The sequence below is a fragment of the Rhipicephalus microplus genome, chromosome 1, assembly GCF_043290135.1.
Source record: "Rhipicephalus microplus isolate Deutch F79 chromosome 1, USDA_Rmic, whole genome shotgun sequence".
Lineage (NCBI taxonomy): Eukaryota > Metazoa > Arthropoda > Arachnida > Ixodida > Ixodidae > Rhipicephalus > Rhipicephalus microplus.
Window position 1 is genome coordinate 150,107,400 of NC_134700.1, and position 16,772 is coordinate 150,124,171.

At 40.4% G+C, this 16,772-nt stretch overlaps 1 protein-coding gene across 1 annotated transcript in view; it reads left to right on the forward strand.

Annotated features, from left to right (window-relative positions):
- Nucleotides 1–446: 446 nt before the first annotated feature.
- Nucleotides 447–16,772, forward strand: part of LOC119178794 (uncharacterized) — a 39,230-nt gene continuing 22,904 nt past the window's right edge. Inside the window, exons 1-6 of the mRNA XM_037430047.2 lie at nucleotides 447–468; nucleotides 1,667–1,700; nucleotides 5,548–5,788; nucleotides 10,590–10,844; nucleotides 14,363–14,595; nucleotides 15,494–15,655. Of these exons, the coding sequence (XP_037285944.2) occupies nucleotides 1,670–1,700; nucleotides 5,548–5,788; nucleotides 10,590–10,844; nucleotides 14,363–14,595; nucleotides 15,494–15,655 (922 nt within the window). The 5' untranslated portion in view covers nucleotides 447–468; nucleotides 1,667–1,669. The remainder of the gene's footprint in view (nucleotides 469–1,666; nucleotides 1,701–5,547; nucleotides 5,789–10,589; nucleotides 10,845–14,362; nucleotides 14,596–15,493; nucleotides 15,656–16,772) is intronic.

Consider the following 16,772-nt stretch of genomic DNA (forward strand, 5'->3'; position numbering starts at 1 on the left):
TGCTTTGAGGATCTTGAGGGGAACTTGGCCACTTGATATACTGAGCAGTTACAGCGGTTGACAGAAGCATGCTACGTGCATAATGCCTGAATAAAACATTAAAAACAGAAGACAAATACGGTAAAAAATAATGAACAAGGGTATGGTGCAAACATTTGAAAAACCTATACAAAATAGCTGAATACAGCAAATAAAACAAAACAGATGAACCTATAGCAACGCACAAATACGTCGCGTATGCTTTCTAGCGACCTTTATTTGGCTTTAGACGGGATGACACTTGCTATTTGTGAAGCTGCTGCAGCCATGGGCGATGCCTGCTCGGCTTGTTTGAGCGAATATGCAGAGAAATTGGACAGCGGTGCTAAACAGCGATACATGGACAAAGTGGCTCTCTGCAGTTTGTATTGACCCACTCATTCTCACGAGCGAGGAAGCCGCATTCGACACCGGACTCGTCTCGAAGATGTAAATCTGAGACATAAAGGACCACTTGGTGCATACTAGAACTTTTGCGACGCACAAACGACTGGGAGTGAAAAAATCTAGTTTCTCCACGAACCCTCACTGAAAAGTCATAGTGACTGCATTGCTGTGCGCACAAGCTAAGTTAATCCGAAGTTGTACTTTATCTGTAAGCGCCATTGTCGAGTTCAGCTATTATTTTTTATAGTGCAATATTTTACGAACCTAGTTGAAGCAACGGGCTTAACAGGACTTACGGAATGCACAGAAAAACACCATTGAACGGGGCACACTCGCTTGTGGTAGAGTGCACATGAGACTGAAATTTCGATGTGGTTGGCTCACCCACAGCTTCGATCAATCGAATGAAAGGTATTTGTAGTGTAGAATTTTTCAGTAAACCAACGTTACAAGCAACTTGTGCTTTGAAACAAGTGTACTGAGCCAAGTCAGCTAGAAACCGGAACCCCTAGAATGGTTTTTCATGTTCTGACGTCATCAATTAGCTAAGCATTGTATTTTGACTGGGAACAATGAATCAATAATTCCTAGTTTGTGTACTTTGTTCCAAAAGAGTACATAGCTGGTTTGCAAGTGCGTAGTCATTTTCTGGTTGCATATAACCCTTTTTTTTTCTTTTTGCGTTACTCTGGAGAAGGAGCACCAGAGCTGGAGCAAAGTAAGAATTTTTTTTTTCCAAATTTCTGTGAGTGTGAGGGCAGGGGAGAGGTAGCATATACTTTACGTATGTTTGTTAATGTGTTTCTATTAATGAGATTCATTGAAAACTAAAAAAAAATACTGCGTTCGTCAGGGGATATTTCAGAGGTTTAAACTCTCCTTTACTCCCGAGTACACAGTGCACCAAAAGTTCCGTAATAACCTTTTCAAGCGTCAGGCCGAAAAACACTCTGCACCTGCAAGTGCGATATTGTAACGAGCACCTCCCAGAACAGGTGCCTTAATTTGCAAACATCGTTGATAAACTCATATGTGTATATTTAGATGAAATGGCACGCTCATCTGAAGTACAATGACCAAGTGGTCCCTGTAAACTGAGCCAATGGCATCAAACTAGCATCCACTACCGGGTTTACAAATCATATGCATGCCGCCGCACTAGAGCTTTTGTTCCAGCAAGTTCATGCAGCCTGTTTGGCTCTCACTAATGCCCATTTCTGCTTTTTTTTTTCTTTTCTAGAATATGAGACTCTTCCTGTCACTTCTGGTGGCTGGTAAGTCCTTTCCCTTCTTTTCATTATTATTATATTATTGTTATTAACAGCTAGAAGTAGTAATAGTAGCATAGTAGAAAAATTCCGTCTGCACGTACGCACTTGTACGTTGATACAACTGCGAAATGTGCAAGCGAACTCTAAGTGGGGTCGAAGTCGTGAAGTTCTTAGGTCTTCATGCGCATTTCTACGAAGTGTTGGTATTCATTTTATTTATTTTTTTAGAGCGCAACTCTTTATTGCTCGTTCCTGGACAAGTGGCGTCGCGGTCTGAGTAATTGATAGACCTAAGGAGGACAAAAGAGAGTGGATGCGGTGGGCGACAGAGGATGCAATACGGTGATGGAGCGAATGACTAGTGGTGAGAGGATTGGTTTTACGGAAGCCGATAGTGGCGCCACAGTATGTAGTGGTGGTGAGTGGTAGTGGTTAGAAAAAGAAGAAGGCGCCTAATTTCTGCAGCCAAGTATAGAGAGCACGACGCAGCGCCTCCGGGAAGGGCGAATGGGAGAAAAGTGAATAAGTCATCTTCAGCACGAACAGCAGTCCGGCAGCAAGGATAAGGCTGGCAAGGTTCCCATTCTGAGCATCACATTCAAGGCAAATTTTACTGAAAATTAAGTCTTCAATACTCCTCTCTGTAAGTTATTTCATCAGCAACAACTATCTTTTTAATATTAGCGTGCGTGGGTTTCCTCCTCTATTGAAAAGGGTGCACGCGTGCCGCCCCTCTAGTGTGCCCGCAGAGGTCGCTACGTACTACTACTACTACTACTACTACTACTACTACTACTACTACTACTACTACTACTACTACTACATACATACATACATACATACATACATGCATACATACATACATACACACACACACACATACATACATACATACATACATACATACATACATACATACATACATACATACATACATACATACATACATACACCACGGACGCACGACCTACTGCATAGGGAGCTTCGCCCCAAAAAACTAGCATCAGAAGGACGCACTTTGAGCACTATCTGACCAGAAAGGGTTGACATGCTGAACTTGCTGGGCGCAACCCCCTTGGTTTTAGTATGGCTTAGCGAGGGTTGGACCGCAGTGCCATGAGTATAGTGAGCTAGTATATTTCGTTTCATTTCATTTTATTTATCCTCAAGTCTATGTGGCATTACGGAGGAGAGTGGTTACAAGTTTACAAGAAACAAAATACAGCATAAAAAAAAGTTATTCAACAAACAAAAACTACTCATTACACAATATTAGCTGTGTAAGGACAACGACTTCAATACAATATGAACATAATACATAAAATACATAACATAACGCTTTGTACACTTTTTAAATATACAAAATTAGTTAATTCTTGACATAAAAGATGGTTATTAGTAATAGTTACTGTGTCTGCGGGTAGATGGATCTAATCTGCTGATGTACGAAGTATAAATGATCGATAAAAACACTGCGAGTTGCATAATGCAATGCCAATCTTATGACGATGGTCGATGCGATGAGATTGGTGCTGAGGATTGAGGATTAGTTGGTCATGAGGGACAGGATGATGAAATATTTTGTGAAAAGTGGCCAGGCGGGATATTTTACGACGGGATGCAAGTGAAGGGAGGCCCAGATTAGATTTAATTGAAGTTATACTGGCAATGCAATTATAGTTGGACAATATGAAATGGGTGGAGGTATTCTGTACAAGTTCTAGTGAAGTGATCAAGTTATCGTAGCAAGGATCCCACTCAGAAAAGGCATATTCGAGTTTAGATTTTACCAATGTTTTATATAAGAGCAATTTTAATGCTGATGGTGCTTTTGAAAAGTTACGTCGTATGTAGCCTAACATGTGATTGGCATTATTAGTAATGTATTTCCATTTCGTTTTTTGCCTGACCAGCTATAGATGCTGCTGCGATGCACCTTTTAAACAACAAAGCTGTTTATACTGTCGGTAATTTGCACTCTGTTGTGCTAAATTTCTCATGTGGATACGCCCCACAGGAATTGAGCAAGCAGCAGCTGCGAGTGTTGAGTGGAAGTGAACACTTGAAAAATGGGGAAAGAATGAATAAGATAAAAAAGAGAACAATCGAGAGTATAGAGAAAGACAATAAGAGAGAGAAAGAAAGCGATAAAAGGAAAAACAGAAGAGAATAGATAGAAATAGAGAATAGAGGCATAAAAACATGGAAAAACAAAAAAAGCAGGCAAGGAGAGAAAGAAATTGGCAGAAAGAAAGAGGAAGAGCGAAATAGAGAGAAATAAACAGAGTAAAGACATAAAAAGAGAAAAACATAGATGGAGAGACAGAGACCAAGAAAGAAAGAGGAAGGGAGGAAAGGAAGACAAACATGGGTAAAGAAATAAAAACAGCAATGCGAGAAACACAAAAACAGCCAGAAAGAGAAAAAAAAAACAAAGTGAGAAAGAAACTAATACGAAAAAGAAATGTAATAAAGAGAGAAAGAGTTAGAAAAAGAAAAATGAAGCCAAACAAGAAAGGCCATGCAGCTCCGCTCTTCTCCAGCCTTGGTACCACTGCGAAGCTGCCATAAAGTTTTTCAAAGTTTGTCACATGAGCTTTCAGTCTGACATAACACAACTGCCGTGTTTTTTTAATGCTTGGGGATTCGAGACTTCAATTTCGATGAGTATTAACTAAAAGTATATGCATTTTAGGGGTGTTTCTTTTAAATGTGCATGTTATACAAGGTGCCTCTTTTTTTCTTGACAAAAACTTCTCGGTAAAGAATTTGTATTAGTCAGGCTTCTGTCTTTCTTGCATATCAACTCTATATCAAGGGAGAAATACTTTACCGTGGCAGATGACATTGACAGGCCTAATTAGCAAAAGTGCATTATTTAACTTCTTAATTATTGACTTGAGACAAGACATCTATATAAGGAAGGTAAAGTATTTATGCCTCTGTGCTGAGTATGTATGCAAAAAAAGGAGCCTTAATCGCTATCATAGGATTTTTTGAATTAAATATCTGTATCATCTTGAGAATAACACACCCACATATTGTCGCATCCTACAAGTTCTCCATACAAGCACCTGCCCTCAAATTACAATGAAAAGTTATAGTTTTGTTAATTTTTCATTTCAATGAAAATTCAGGTGCACCAATCTTTTACGCCTCAGCGGAGAGCTTCTTGTGAAGAGGACTGGGACCTGACTGTCCAAGCATTTTCAATTTCGTTAGTTCACGGGGGGGGGAACTCCCTACAAAAGAGACCGACACCCACACTTTCATCACTTGTGATTACCTACATCACACGCCACTTCCCTTGTGAAGCCCTTGCTCAAAGCTCTAGAGAGTTTTGAATTATTTGTCGGGTGTACATAATGTCCCAGGGAACACACTGATAAAAATTTCTGTACCCTAATCACTTCAAGGGTTTGTTTCTTTTGTGTCAACCTGCCAAGTTGGCCACAATTCTTACACAAATTTATAAGTTATACTGATGCATACACATGCGTGGATATACCATACATGAGTTTAAGGTTTACACAGCATTTTGTCCAGCATTTTGGTACAAAAAGTGATGCGAAAGACACGCTACATTCTGTTCCATAAATGTATACCAGAAGGAAATGAAGCAATTTTTTGTCAGAATACACGCATATGCACCCACATGTGCTATACGGTGTTGTGATTTTTTCGTATGTGTTTGTATATGAGACATTTGCTGCTTTGCTGCTTAGACCAATTTCACTTTCAATTGTGTACAAATTTGTGAAAATTTGAAAAGACTTGAATTGTTCATGCAGAGCAAATCTGTAAAGCAAATTATGGCATTGATTCACGTCTTAACTGCGGCGCTATGCAGGATGCGTTCTTCGTGTCGGCTGGTGCCTGATGGGCCCGACAGCATTCAGCGAGGTATTCAAGCCACGCTGCTTTCCACCAGTCAAAGACAACCACCACCTAAGGATGGGACAGCAGCTGCCTGCAGGTTTCACCATGTCGAGCTTCCTGGACAAGCTGCAAATACTTGAGCAAAAACTGACTGAGCGCAGCAATGGCAATGCAGTCACTGCTGTCGACATGGCTGTCTACATGCTGCGGACGTGAGCAATACATCCCCCGAAACATTTTTTTAAAGTTTCGCTTTCACCAAGAGCGTAACACTGGCATAACACAAGTATTAACAAGTTAACATAGAGATCGACTCCCGAGCAGTTTTGTGAGAAGTGCGTTCATGTTGAAACGTTTGATGCTGCATTTCATATATGCAAGCGTGTTGTCTTTTAACGTTGCAGCCAGATTTCCACATGCTTGCATAGTGACTGAACGGAGACAAATACAGGTAATGTCTTGGTGGGCGAATGTGGCAACAGTGAAAGTTCCAATGCTTCAAGCGGTGTACATATCGATCAATTGGTCACCCGTCCAAGCGCAAGGGGTCTGCATTAAACTGTGTAACAATGGTGCAACATATGTGCTTGAGTTGTCGCTATGATGGGGTCACTTATGACAGCATCACATCACACATTCCCCCAGGTAGATGGTTTAATTTACATCCTTATTGCAATACAATTGTTGGTGATAAGTGATAGTCATTATATTGAAGGCAAATTCTATGATTACTATACTTGTACATTTGCCAGTGGCCACACTATCATATGTTAATGCACTTGCAATGCTCATTCATAGAGGGGACTAGATCCAAAGCCAGTAAATTAGTCGGTAGGCCTTCGCAACTCAATATGGTACAGTATTGCCCACATCATTTGTGAGAAAAATGTGACACAGCATAGTGGTGTGTTCCATTCCATTCATTGCAATTTGTTTTTTACCACTATTGTGAATAGAAATTCATGTATACATAGCACTGAATCCATTATTAGTCGGCTGGCGTCAGCAAATGAGACTGCAGATCTTTGGTGCAATGATGTGGTTGGCGACATAGCGAGCTGAGGAGCGCAGTTCACTTTTACTGAACAAAATGAATATAACACTGAGCACTCCATTTGCTTGATGACTTTTTTTCTTCTTTCTTTTTCTTTCTTTGTTTTTTTTTTTTTAATGTTCTTGCTGGTTATCAGCATTTCCAGGCTGAAATATTCTTGAAAGATTGATTTTCCTGCGATAAGTGTTTGCTGAGATCAGGTACACGTATTCGATTCATGAGAATGCTGATAATTGAAAACTTCGGCTTAAATTTGCTTCATTAGACAGAGAAAGAAATACATGGCTTTCTGTTAAGCAAATTAAGGGAAATTAAAGGGACGTTAAACTCAACTATTAAGTTGACATTGATTGTTGAAATGGTGGCCCAGAAACCTGGTAGTGTTACTTTTGTGCCAAAAAAGGGTCTATTTTGAAATGAAATCACGTTTTAGTGCTCCGCATCGGGTTAGCGCGCTTTAAGTTACCCGCCTCAAGAAGTGGACCGACCGGATCGTCTCGCGTCACTGTTGCCATGCACAACATTGCCCGGCTTTATTGTGCAAAAATTAGCAAACCGAAGCAGCAAACCGAAGCAGTGGGAGCAACAGCAGCAGCAACGGCCATTGATAAATTTCCCGCCATTGGCTTCGAGATTGCAGACATTTTTGTTTTAACTGCGCCCCCGCTATATGGCACCACCCGTTTCATGTAACCACGCGAAAATTGAATTTTTGAACCGCTCGCGCCATTCCCCATAGTAGCGTCCGGCGGTTATTTTTTCCGTAAATCAAACATAAACGAACAAGCAGCATTTTGTTGCGTCTCTAATGCACGAGAGGTTCTTTATTTTGTGCACTTAGATCGATTACTACTGAATGATTGTAGGCGGTCCGCCTGATGTCATGGGGATCAATTTGAAAATGTCCTACTGTGGCGCTTGTGTTCTTGTGCATTTACTTTAATTTCTCGGTAAGAAGGGCACTGTTTTGATAATATTGTCATTTTTGATGTTGTCATACATTGAGCTTTCAATCTGACAAAAATTATTATTTGACTTTAGTGTCCCTTTAAAGATTCTAAAATTGTAGACTTAGTCAAATTGAGGTTCGTTGTGTTTAGGCTTGGCTATTGAACCTGATGATCGATACGACAATCCGTCCTATTTCAGATCAAACAATAATATCACAGTAACCTAAAGCCAGGCTAATTCATGTGATAATTCATCTTATATTACACTGCATCTGATTATTAAGTGTCTTGACACTCATGAGTTGACCGTATTAATTAAAATGGAGAGAATCATTTAGAACAAGCACAACACAAAAAGCATGACAGGACAAGTACTCGCCCGTAAATGCATCATGTCAAAGGTGTCCGCAAGCATTTTGTCCTGTCGACTGATGTCATGTTTTTTACACTAGTTTGTTGCTATCAATGTGATTAGTTGACTGGCCAGTCTATGCATGCATAGAAAATATGGCTCCCACTGGTGTTGCACCTTTTTTTTTTTTTTTTCTTAAAGGGACACTAAAGGAAAATAACAATTTGTGTCACAATGAAGGATCAGTTTATGGCAACATCTAAAACGACAATATTAACAACAGCAGTGCCCTACTTACCAAGAAACTAAGGTAAATGTATCACACAACGTGCACTACGAGTGGGACATTCTGTAAATGATCCGGATGACGTGAGAGCATCTGACTAGTATTAATCACTACTAATCAAACTGGTAACAATAAAAAAACGAACCATCCGTGTATCAATGGATGTAATAAAAAAATGGCAGCATATCCACGGAGTGAATGATGGGGAGTGGGGCGAAGCATTCGTCCGTCCATTCGTTCTTGCTTCCGTCCGTTCCTGCGTACATCTGTGTAACCGTTTATGCGTCCATCCACCCGTCCGTACGTGCATCTGTTCGTGTGTCCGTCCCTGCGTTCGTCCATGCATCCGCGCCTGTGTCCGTTCATGCGTCCATCCATGCATCTGTCCGTGTGTCCGTTCGTCCATCTATTCAGCACTCCAAGTACCACAATCTCGCATCTTTTCATAATATATTCTCCATATAGAAGCACCGCCATCCAGCGGACATTTCAAGGACTAAACGGGAGGTGGCACATGCACACTTTCTTACGGCTTGCGCTTCGGGTTTACTTCCCACCTTTAACCACCTCGAGTTCATGGTATATACTAGTTCACTGTATTCATGACTATGCGGCCCAACGCTCGCTAAACCTTTCTAAAACCAAGGAGGTTACACCCAGCGAGTATAACGTAGCAACCCTTTCTTGTCAGATCGTGCTCAATGTACATGCCAATAGCTGCTAATGGGGATCGCAGCGTGTGCGTTACCTAAATGCCGAATGCTCCTGTCTCTCATTCCCCCTTAGCAGCCATTAACATGTGCATTGAGCACAATCTTTTATTGTTCAACAAAGCACAGAAGAAATCTCTCACCGGAACCACTTTGGAGGTCAAAATCGTAAGGACCGCTATTTCGGGTATGTGCCACTGGTGGTTATGTACTATGAGGAACACACAAGCCACGCCATAAGGAGCTTGGCCCCTAAAATGCTGCTTGTTCATTCTGCTTGATTCATAGAAAGAACAACCGCCTGGCATTATTATGAGAAATGATGCGAGTGGCTTGAAAGTTCCATTTTGCCTGGTTAGGCTTGATAGGCGGTGTCATTTAGTGGAGTCCAGTTAAAGCAAACAAGCAGAAAATTGTTCAATGACTATTGTTCGTGCTGCGACTCCCGCTACTTTCGCTCTGCTAGCTATTGGTGTCGTCAGCCATGCAGTAAAGGGGGGCAACGCTGGGCAAAACAATGGGTGTATTCGAATACTCATCGTTTACGGCTAAATAGACAGTTAAATGGACAGCGGTCATCTTAAGACCCATTCAAACTCTCACGTAACCGACAAAGTAGACAGCTCTGAGATGATCGCATCGTAGACAAATACGATGCAGGCTACTGTGCTTTGTAAACAAGATGGCAGCTCAGTGATTCGCTCAAATAGATCCAATCTTTTCTGAATGGTCATCTGCACATAAGCAGATGCTTCTCCAGACGCTCAATGCGAGTAATGTTTAACTTTTTTAGATTTCAACATGAAATAAGTCAGAAAATACAACTGTTACATTTGTTTATTTTGGCTTTCTCTTCTCGGTGCGAGGTGACACCAAGTCACGTAAACGCCGTCCAGACGTGTTCCAGTTTTCGGACAACATGGGCTCGGTGTTGTCTTCTAAGCACTCTGCGTAGACTGTCTACGTGCTATCTAAAAACTGGAACACACCCAATAGAGACATGGGAAAAATCGCTCTAAGGCAGGTGATAAGTGCGTTAATGGGATGCACACCACTAAAATGTGATTTGTTTTCCGAAATTGGCACTCCCTCAACACAGAAGTAGCACTGCATGCATTCTGGACAGCTATTTCAACAATCAAAATTCACTTAATATTTGCCCTTAGTGTCCCTTTAAGCAGTTAGAGCTCGACCAACTCACAACTGCTTCAGTGCAATGTTCGAACAATTGCTGCATGGCAACTGCTTCACGATGAATTTCCCATAATTTGATTCGTTATAAATTTTAAGTAATTATTGTGAGTGAAAATCTGATTGACTGATTCTCACGCTAGTGATGAGAAATTTCTCACAATTCAATTAGTTAGAAATTGTAATAAATTGATGTAAGTAAATATCTGATTGATTGATTGATCGATTGGTTCTCATGCCAGTGATAAAAAAGTGAAGCGAAAATAAAATGTATCAATCACATTTCTGTAGTGATTACTACAGAAGTTACAGAAGTGCGACCTGTGATCACTAGAGAAGTACAATGTCTGTTACAGAAAACTTCCTAAATTAATGATTGAGCACTGATAAAGCCACACTTAGAAAGATTAGAAGGGGTTATGCAAAGCAGACCGTTTTCAGAGACTCGTCTCTGCATTTTTGCGGTGCAGCTTCTTCCATGACGACTACCAGTGGGAGGGTCTTGGCATCAAGGATGTGAACAATGCTGACAAGGAGCGCAATGTCTTGCACCAGGTCCTGGATGCTTTGACGGCCAACCTGGGGAGACCCATCGTCAAACCTGATGAGCTCTTGGATGACCCGCTCCGTAGGGATGACGATCTCTGCTTTCTGATGTTTAGCCTGGCACACAACGTCAATAAGACGTTGGTGCGGCACGACCGTTTTGACACATACTCCGTGAAGTGAGTGGTTATAGTAAATCTTTGTATAATAAATTAGGGACATGACCATGTTGAGGAGGTAGTTATACAGTATCCTACCAAATTACTTATTAAGAAATATTAGGTGCTATTACCATTCAGGTACAAATACAAATTTTCATATATTAGTGCACAATTCTTTCTCAACTTAGAGCTTGTTGCTTGAAATGTTCATGTGTCTTTGTTGCTATCTAGCTAAAATTTCTAAGCAGATTTTTACACATCGAGATTTAGTACATAAGGGCAGAGCAGCAAACACAAGTATCTAGCGTTAGGATTAGCACTGCTTATTCCTCACTGTGCATAAGCAAAAGGTAAACACAGCTCGCTCTGTTACGCACATACCATAAGCTATTTTCATAATTCCACTCAGTGGTAGTGCATAAAAGGGGAGCCATGCGTGAGGCATTAGGGCAGTCCTATTGAAGTGGGAGCCATTCACTTCAGATCTGTCAAGTCATTGGTCAGTACTGTTAGCTGCATATAACCACTCATATCAGCTTCAAATAAGTAACAACTTGTGCGAGCCATGTACTGATGCAAAATAGCTCCATTTTCCAAATATGCTCTTGATAAGTGGTGCATAAAGGTTAATGAGAGATTCATCATCCTCGGTTTATGTTGTTTACGTCCCACACTTGTGTGTACTATTGTTCATCACAATCTTATGCAAACAAATGTATCACAGTGAAAAGAGAATGAAACTAGAATAAATTAACAATATATGGATTTATTTAGGCACATAACTAACTTTAAGGATTTCTTTTTGTGTGAGAAGTTATTAGAACTTTTATTAGATGTATAAACAGAGCTTTGTATATCCGTACATACCTTAAGGAAATATTCATTGAAATTTGTGAAGTCCATGAAAAAAAATTGACATGCAGATTGTAAAGTTAAAAAAACACTTGACAATCCACCCCCCTCCTTTTCTGAATTTATCAAATTTGTTTAAGAAAATGTTGGTGCATACCTGTGACTATGGCTGATTACTTAGCACTATGGCTCTTATATAGCACTTTTAATTGAGATGTTACCAGTAATCACAAAACAGCACAACAGTGACACATGAATTGCTTTTCACAAATTTAATCGCAGCATTGAAAAATACACACAAGTGCATAGCTAATTCAAGTATTAAGTATAGAGTTTTGTTAAATAGAAACTAAAGAGACCAGAACGATGTGTTTCATTTAACATTAGCTCCTTTTACTGAGAGATGAACAGGGGTGCAGAATCCAAGCATAAAACAAATCCTGCTGAAGGCAGTCGTTCCATTTAGGAAGCAATTATATTCAAAGAAATTCCGTTTACTATAGCTGAGAGTCTACTTTATTGCAATATAAATGTCCAATCAACAGGAACGTTTGAGACTCATAAACATTCACACCTGAAAAAAGAAAATGCTCAAGCTTTGCAGAAGAGTTCATCAAAGTCATCACAGAAGTCACTGGGTCTTTTCTTGCACTTTACACACAACCCTCGTGATTTCAGAAGCAAATGGTTACAGATATAAAAACATCAGAAGCACAGAAAGACACAGGACAGATGTGACCGAAAAAGCCTGTTAATAATTAACAATGCAAACAATTAATAACACAAATAAGTCAGCATAGTAGTTTGTCTTTTCCCGTCCCCGACTTCGTTGTGCTAATATTCGTTCAAGATGCAAACAATGAATTTTGATTTGATCTCTCTCACATTTTCAATATTGTTCTAAAAATTCTGTACCCAACATGGGTGCAAAATTTTTATCCCATATTCTAGTGTAAACTAAATTAAACATTTGAAAAATTGAAAATAAACTTCACTAATGAAGTGAATAGGCTTTCCAAAAACTAAGCACAGTAAAATACCACCTGAACGAATGTCAGCTAGATGAACTATTCTGTCGTACGAAAGTTTTTAAAATCCCTGCTGAAGCGCCGTTGAAGCCTATGCTAATGTGTTTCAGTTCAACAAAATTAGTGCAGAGCACATTTCAGCTCTACAAACTTATTTTGTGCCACCATCCTAAGCCTCTCACGTCTTATTGGTCGGAAAATGTTTGAAATACTTGTTGCCGACAGCACCTCACGTTTTGAGGACTGCTATATCGCCTGTGACTCTTGTGTTGAGACATGTGCCACTCTGCCTACAAAAGAAATTGTAACAAGCATCTTACCCAAGGAAAAAGAGGAGGAAGAAGTAACCATCATAGAGGAATCACTAGGAATATCAGCCAAAGAAGAGCTAATGCACCTGCAAAATGTGAAGTCCTTCACTTCCCAGCAAAGCGTCATGCCAGAGAAGGTTTATGAGAGCTTGGACCCTGTGACTCAATTCATTATCACTGCAGTCCTAAGTGCGAAAGTGTAGCAAAATATTAGAACTAAAATAGCATTGCAAAAAAAAAGTTCAACTATAATTTCAGTGAGGTGATATTTTCTTTACTTTTATAACAGGTGGAAACATAACTAGCATATTGGTTCAGCAAATTTTCACTTTAACAAACTTTTACTGGGGGTCCCTTCAAGTTTGTTATAATGAAGTTTCACTGTAACTGTTTCACTTCACATGAACATCACCTGTTCAACACACATACCTTGAGAAACATCTACTTGAGCTCGCCATAACCAATCATGATATTGCCGCATGTTAGACACCCACTGTAGTCTTGCATCACTTCCTGCATTTATGAATTCCACCACACCAACTGACAAGCAAGACACGCCATGCAACGCTACACTGCGCCTGTCAACATACTACGAGCTGGTGGCTTTTTGAAGGAGTGACACTCAGTGAGATACTAGAAGAATAAGTTGACGAAGTTTTTCACTAGCGAGCTCAGGAAAACATCTGTGTATTTTGTTGACGGGCACAAGTTCACTCAAAATAAATAGTTATTTTAGCTGCCGGCACTATACGTGTTCATTACAATATTTTATTGCACCCTGGTGTCCCACTGTATTCATGCATTGGGATCAGTAATTATCCCACACAAATAGGCTGTCACAGCTATAAATTTGACACATAGTGGTCACATTATTCCTTTATTGCCAGTCCTGAATATTTTGACATTTCAGTTAGACAGTCACTGCAAAACTACTAAAGACCTATTAATAAATTCCTAATGTTCGTGTCTCAAGCTAACATTCAGGAACTCATTGGAAATGCCATAATGAAAAGTTAATCTTGACTAATAAGTATTCCACTGCACTCCCAAATCACTGTATGAGAAAACTTTCAAATTTTGCCTACAGTATGGTGGCTTTCTCACATGCGCTTATCTGCCCTCATCTTGTGTACTGTTACTTCTTCCTTGGAGCATAGCTATGCCTTCATTAGGAATCTGAATGCATATGTTGCAGTCATTTTCCCAGAGTAACATAAAATCCTAGCTACATATATATAATAAGTTATGCTCACCGCAACTAAAAAGGATTCTTCTTCTCGGCTTGCTGACCATTTATTTATTTATTTATTTATTTATTCAGTCTCGTTTTCAATGTCATTTTCAGGGAGGATGACGAACTTAAGAAGTTACCACGTGAGGAAGGCGTGTTAAGTGTGACCGGCCGAAAGGATGGCAGTGTTGTGGCAATCGGCAGAACACTGCTCGGTATCGCAGCTGTGCATACGGACCTGCAGCCCAAGACCATAAAAGATGTGCTGAAGAGTGTGCCTTCAGTGAACGTGGAAGATGGCATTAGCGATGGAACCCTCAATCCACTCTACGCCGCCACCCTTGGATGTGAGTAGTTCAGCCTTCTTCACTCACGCTGCAGTGAGAAGTTAAGAGGACTATGAGCATTGCGTAAGTATGCTACATAATAGGATTTCTGCACAATTTAAACTGCCTTTCTGGCATGCCTGAAGCGGGGCACCATGGCTACAGATTCTTTCAGCAATGCCACTTACTCATAAAAGACCAACCAGGATAGTCTAGTGGCTAAGGCACTCCGCTGCTGACCCGGTAGTCGCAGGATTGAATCCTGACTGCAGCGGCTACATTTTCAATGGAGGCGAAAACGCTTGAGGTCGGTTTACTTAGATTTAGGTGCACGTTAAAAAACCCCAGGTGGTCTAAATTTTTGGAGCCCTCCGCTAAGGCATACTCTCACAATCATATGGTTGTTTTGAGATGTTAAAACCTAACAATTATTAGTAGTATTGCTGATAGAAGGACATCTTTTATAACACTCACCTCCTCTGCCTCTACAACAAAAAAAATCTTGCTGTCATTTTTAAAGCATGCATGTCATATTCAAGCCTAATATACTTAATTATACTTAATTAGTATCTCATTTAGAGCCAATATTCAATTGGCTCTAAACATTGGCTCTATTGACATTTCCTTTCAGTTGTACACGGCACAATTTGTGATTGAGGACAAAGACTTTAGGCTATAATCAATGAATGAATCTGTTCGACTGGCTGCACAGGCTATGAGTGCTCGTGCTTAGCTCAACGCTTTTCGTCTTAAATTTGTCCTTCTTTTCTAAAGCTTTGGGCAGGCCAAAGTAATTCCACCACAAGACAGTTTCCATAACCTATAGATAACATAACAAGAAAATATTTGAGCTTCCTTTTATTTTGAGCAAGCTGTGCTGGTTATTTACAAATGCATCAACTTGCTTTATTTTCCGCAGCGCTACTGGCGAGTGCCTCCCTTACCGTTCCAAGAGCAGAGCTGAGAGACTCTATGGGAATGAAGGGCAAATGGCTCGAAAATGGCTGCTTCCTTGAGTACAAGCTAGACGGTGACACAAACACATCATGCACACTGGCCCAAATCACTGGTGCCATCGATGGTAAGTGCTACTTTTGATAGACGGCACTGCAGTTACAGTAACCTGCTAGGGAAAGTAAAGGCAAACAGCCAGTAGGCATGCCTGTGCATAGATAATGGATAGATAGTGGCATCTGTCGCCGGATTTTTCTTAAAAACCGCAACATGCAAATATTGATGCTACACAGAAATGCTAAACCCATATATGTCAATAAAGTAATACACATATAGCATCATTGGTAGATACAGTCGGTCCCAAATATGTTGAACTCGAAGGGCATGCAAAATAGCTTGACATATCGATAATTTGATATAATAAATATGCATGTTTTAGGCTCATATTGATGCATTGCAACTCTTGAAATGGCTTTCAGAAATCTCAATTAGCATTGGCATGACGCTTTGCTGACAGTATTCTTAAGAAAAGATGACTTCTTTCACAAACTATCACACTTTATTTCATGTGAAAATAGTCTGTAGACTTGTCATGTCCTTTGCATACCATCATGTTGATCAAGTCATCCTCATTTATCGAGCATGGAAGCTCCCCCTTCCCCCGCGCGAAGCCGTATCGGTGCCTTCGTATTGAAAGAAAATCAGCTCCGCGCTTTTCTCTTCACTTTCCTTATTCAAGAACCTCTATCGCAAGGCTGCGGCGCGTGTCTGCCGCTACGTTAAAGGGGCGCTCTCGGCGCCATCGATGTGTTCAGCATTCGTAAACACCCACCGCTCTACCGCTACTTTCGAGAGTTGCGGGAAAGCTCGCCGCCTGTCAATGGAGCGCGGGCGGTTTGGTGTGGCTGAGTTCGATATATCCATTAAATGTCAAACTTTGTTCGAAATAAAAAATCAATAATGCATGCGATTTCCCGCGTGATATAGGAACCGTCCGATATAGGCAATAATTCGATATATCCGTGTTCGATATATTGAGGTTTGACTGTATGCCATTTCATTTCAACGATACTGTCCATGAAAGTGTTGGACATCGACGAATACAAAGGCATTTTGGTTAGAGCTTTTACAGCCAACAATGAATGGATCTGGTGCTTCATTAAGCAAAAGAACTTTTCTCACTGCCGTCATGCAATGATGTGCCAACAGTGGCTTAGAAGCAAAAAAAAGGGAATTTTTTTTTT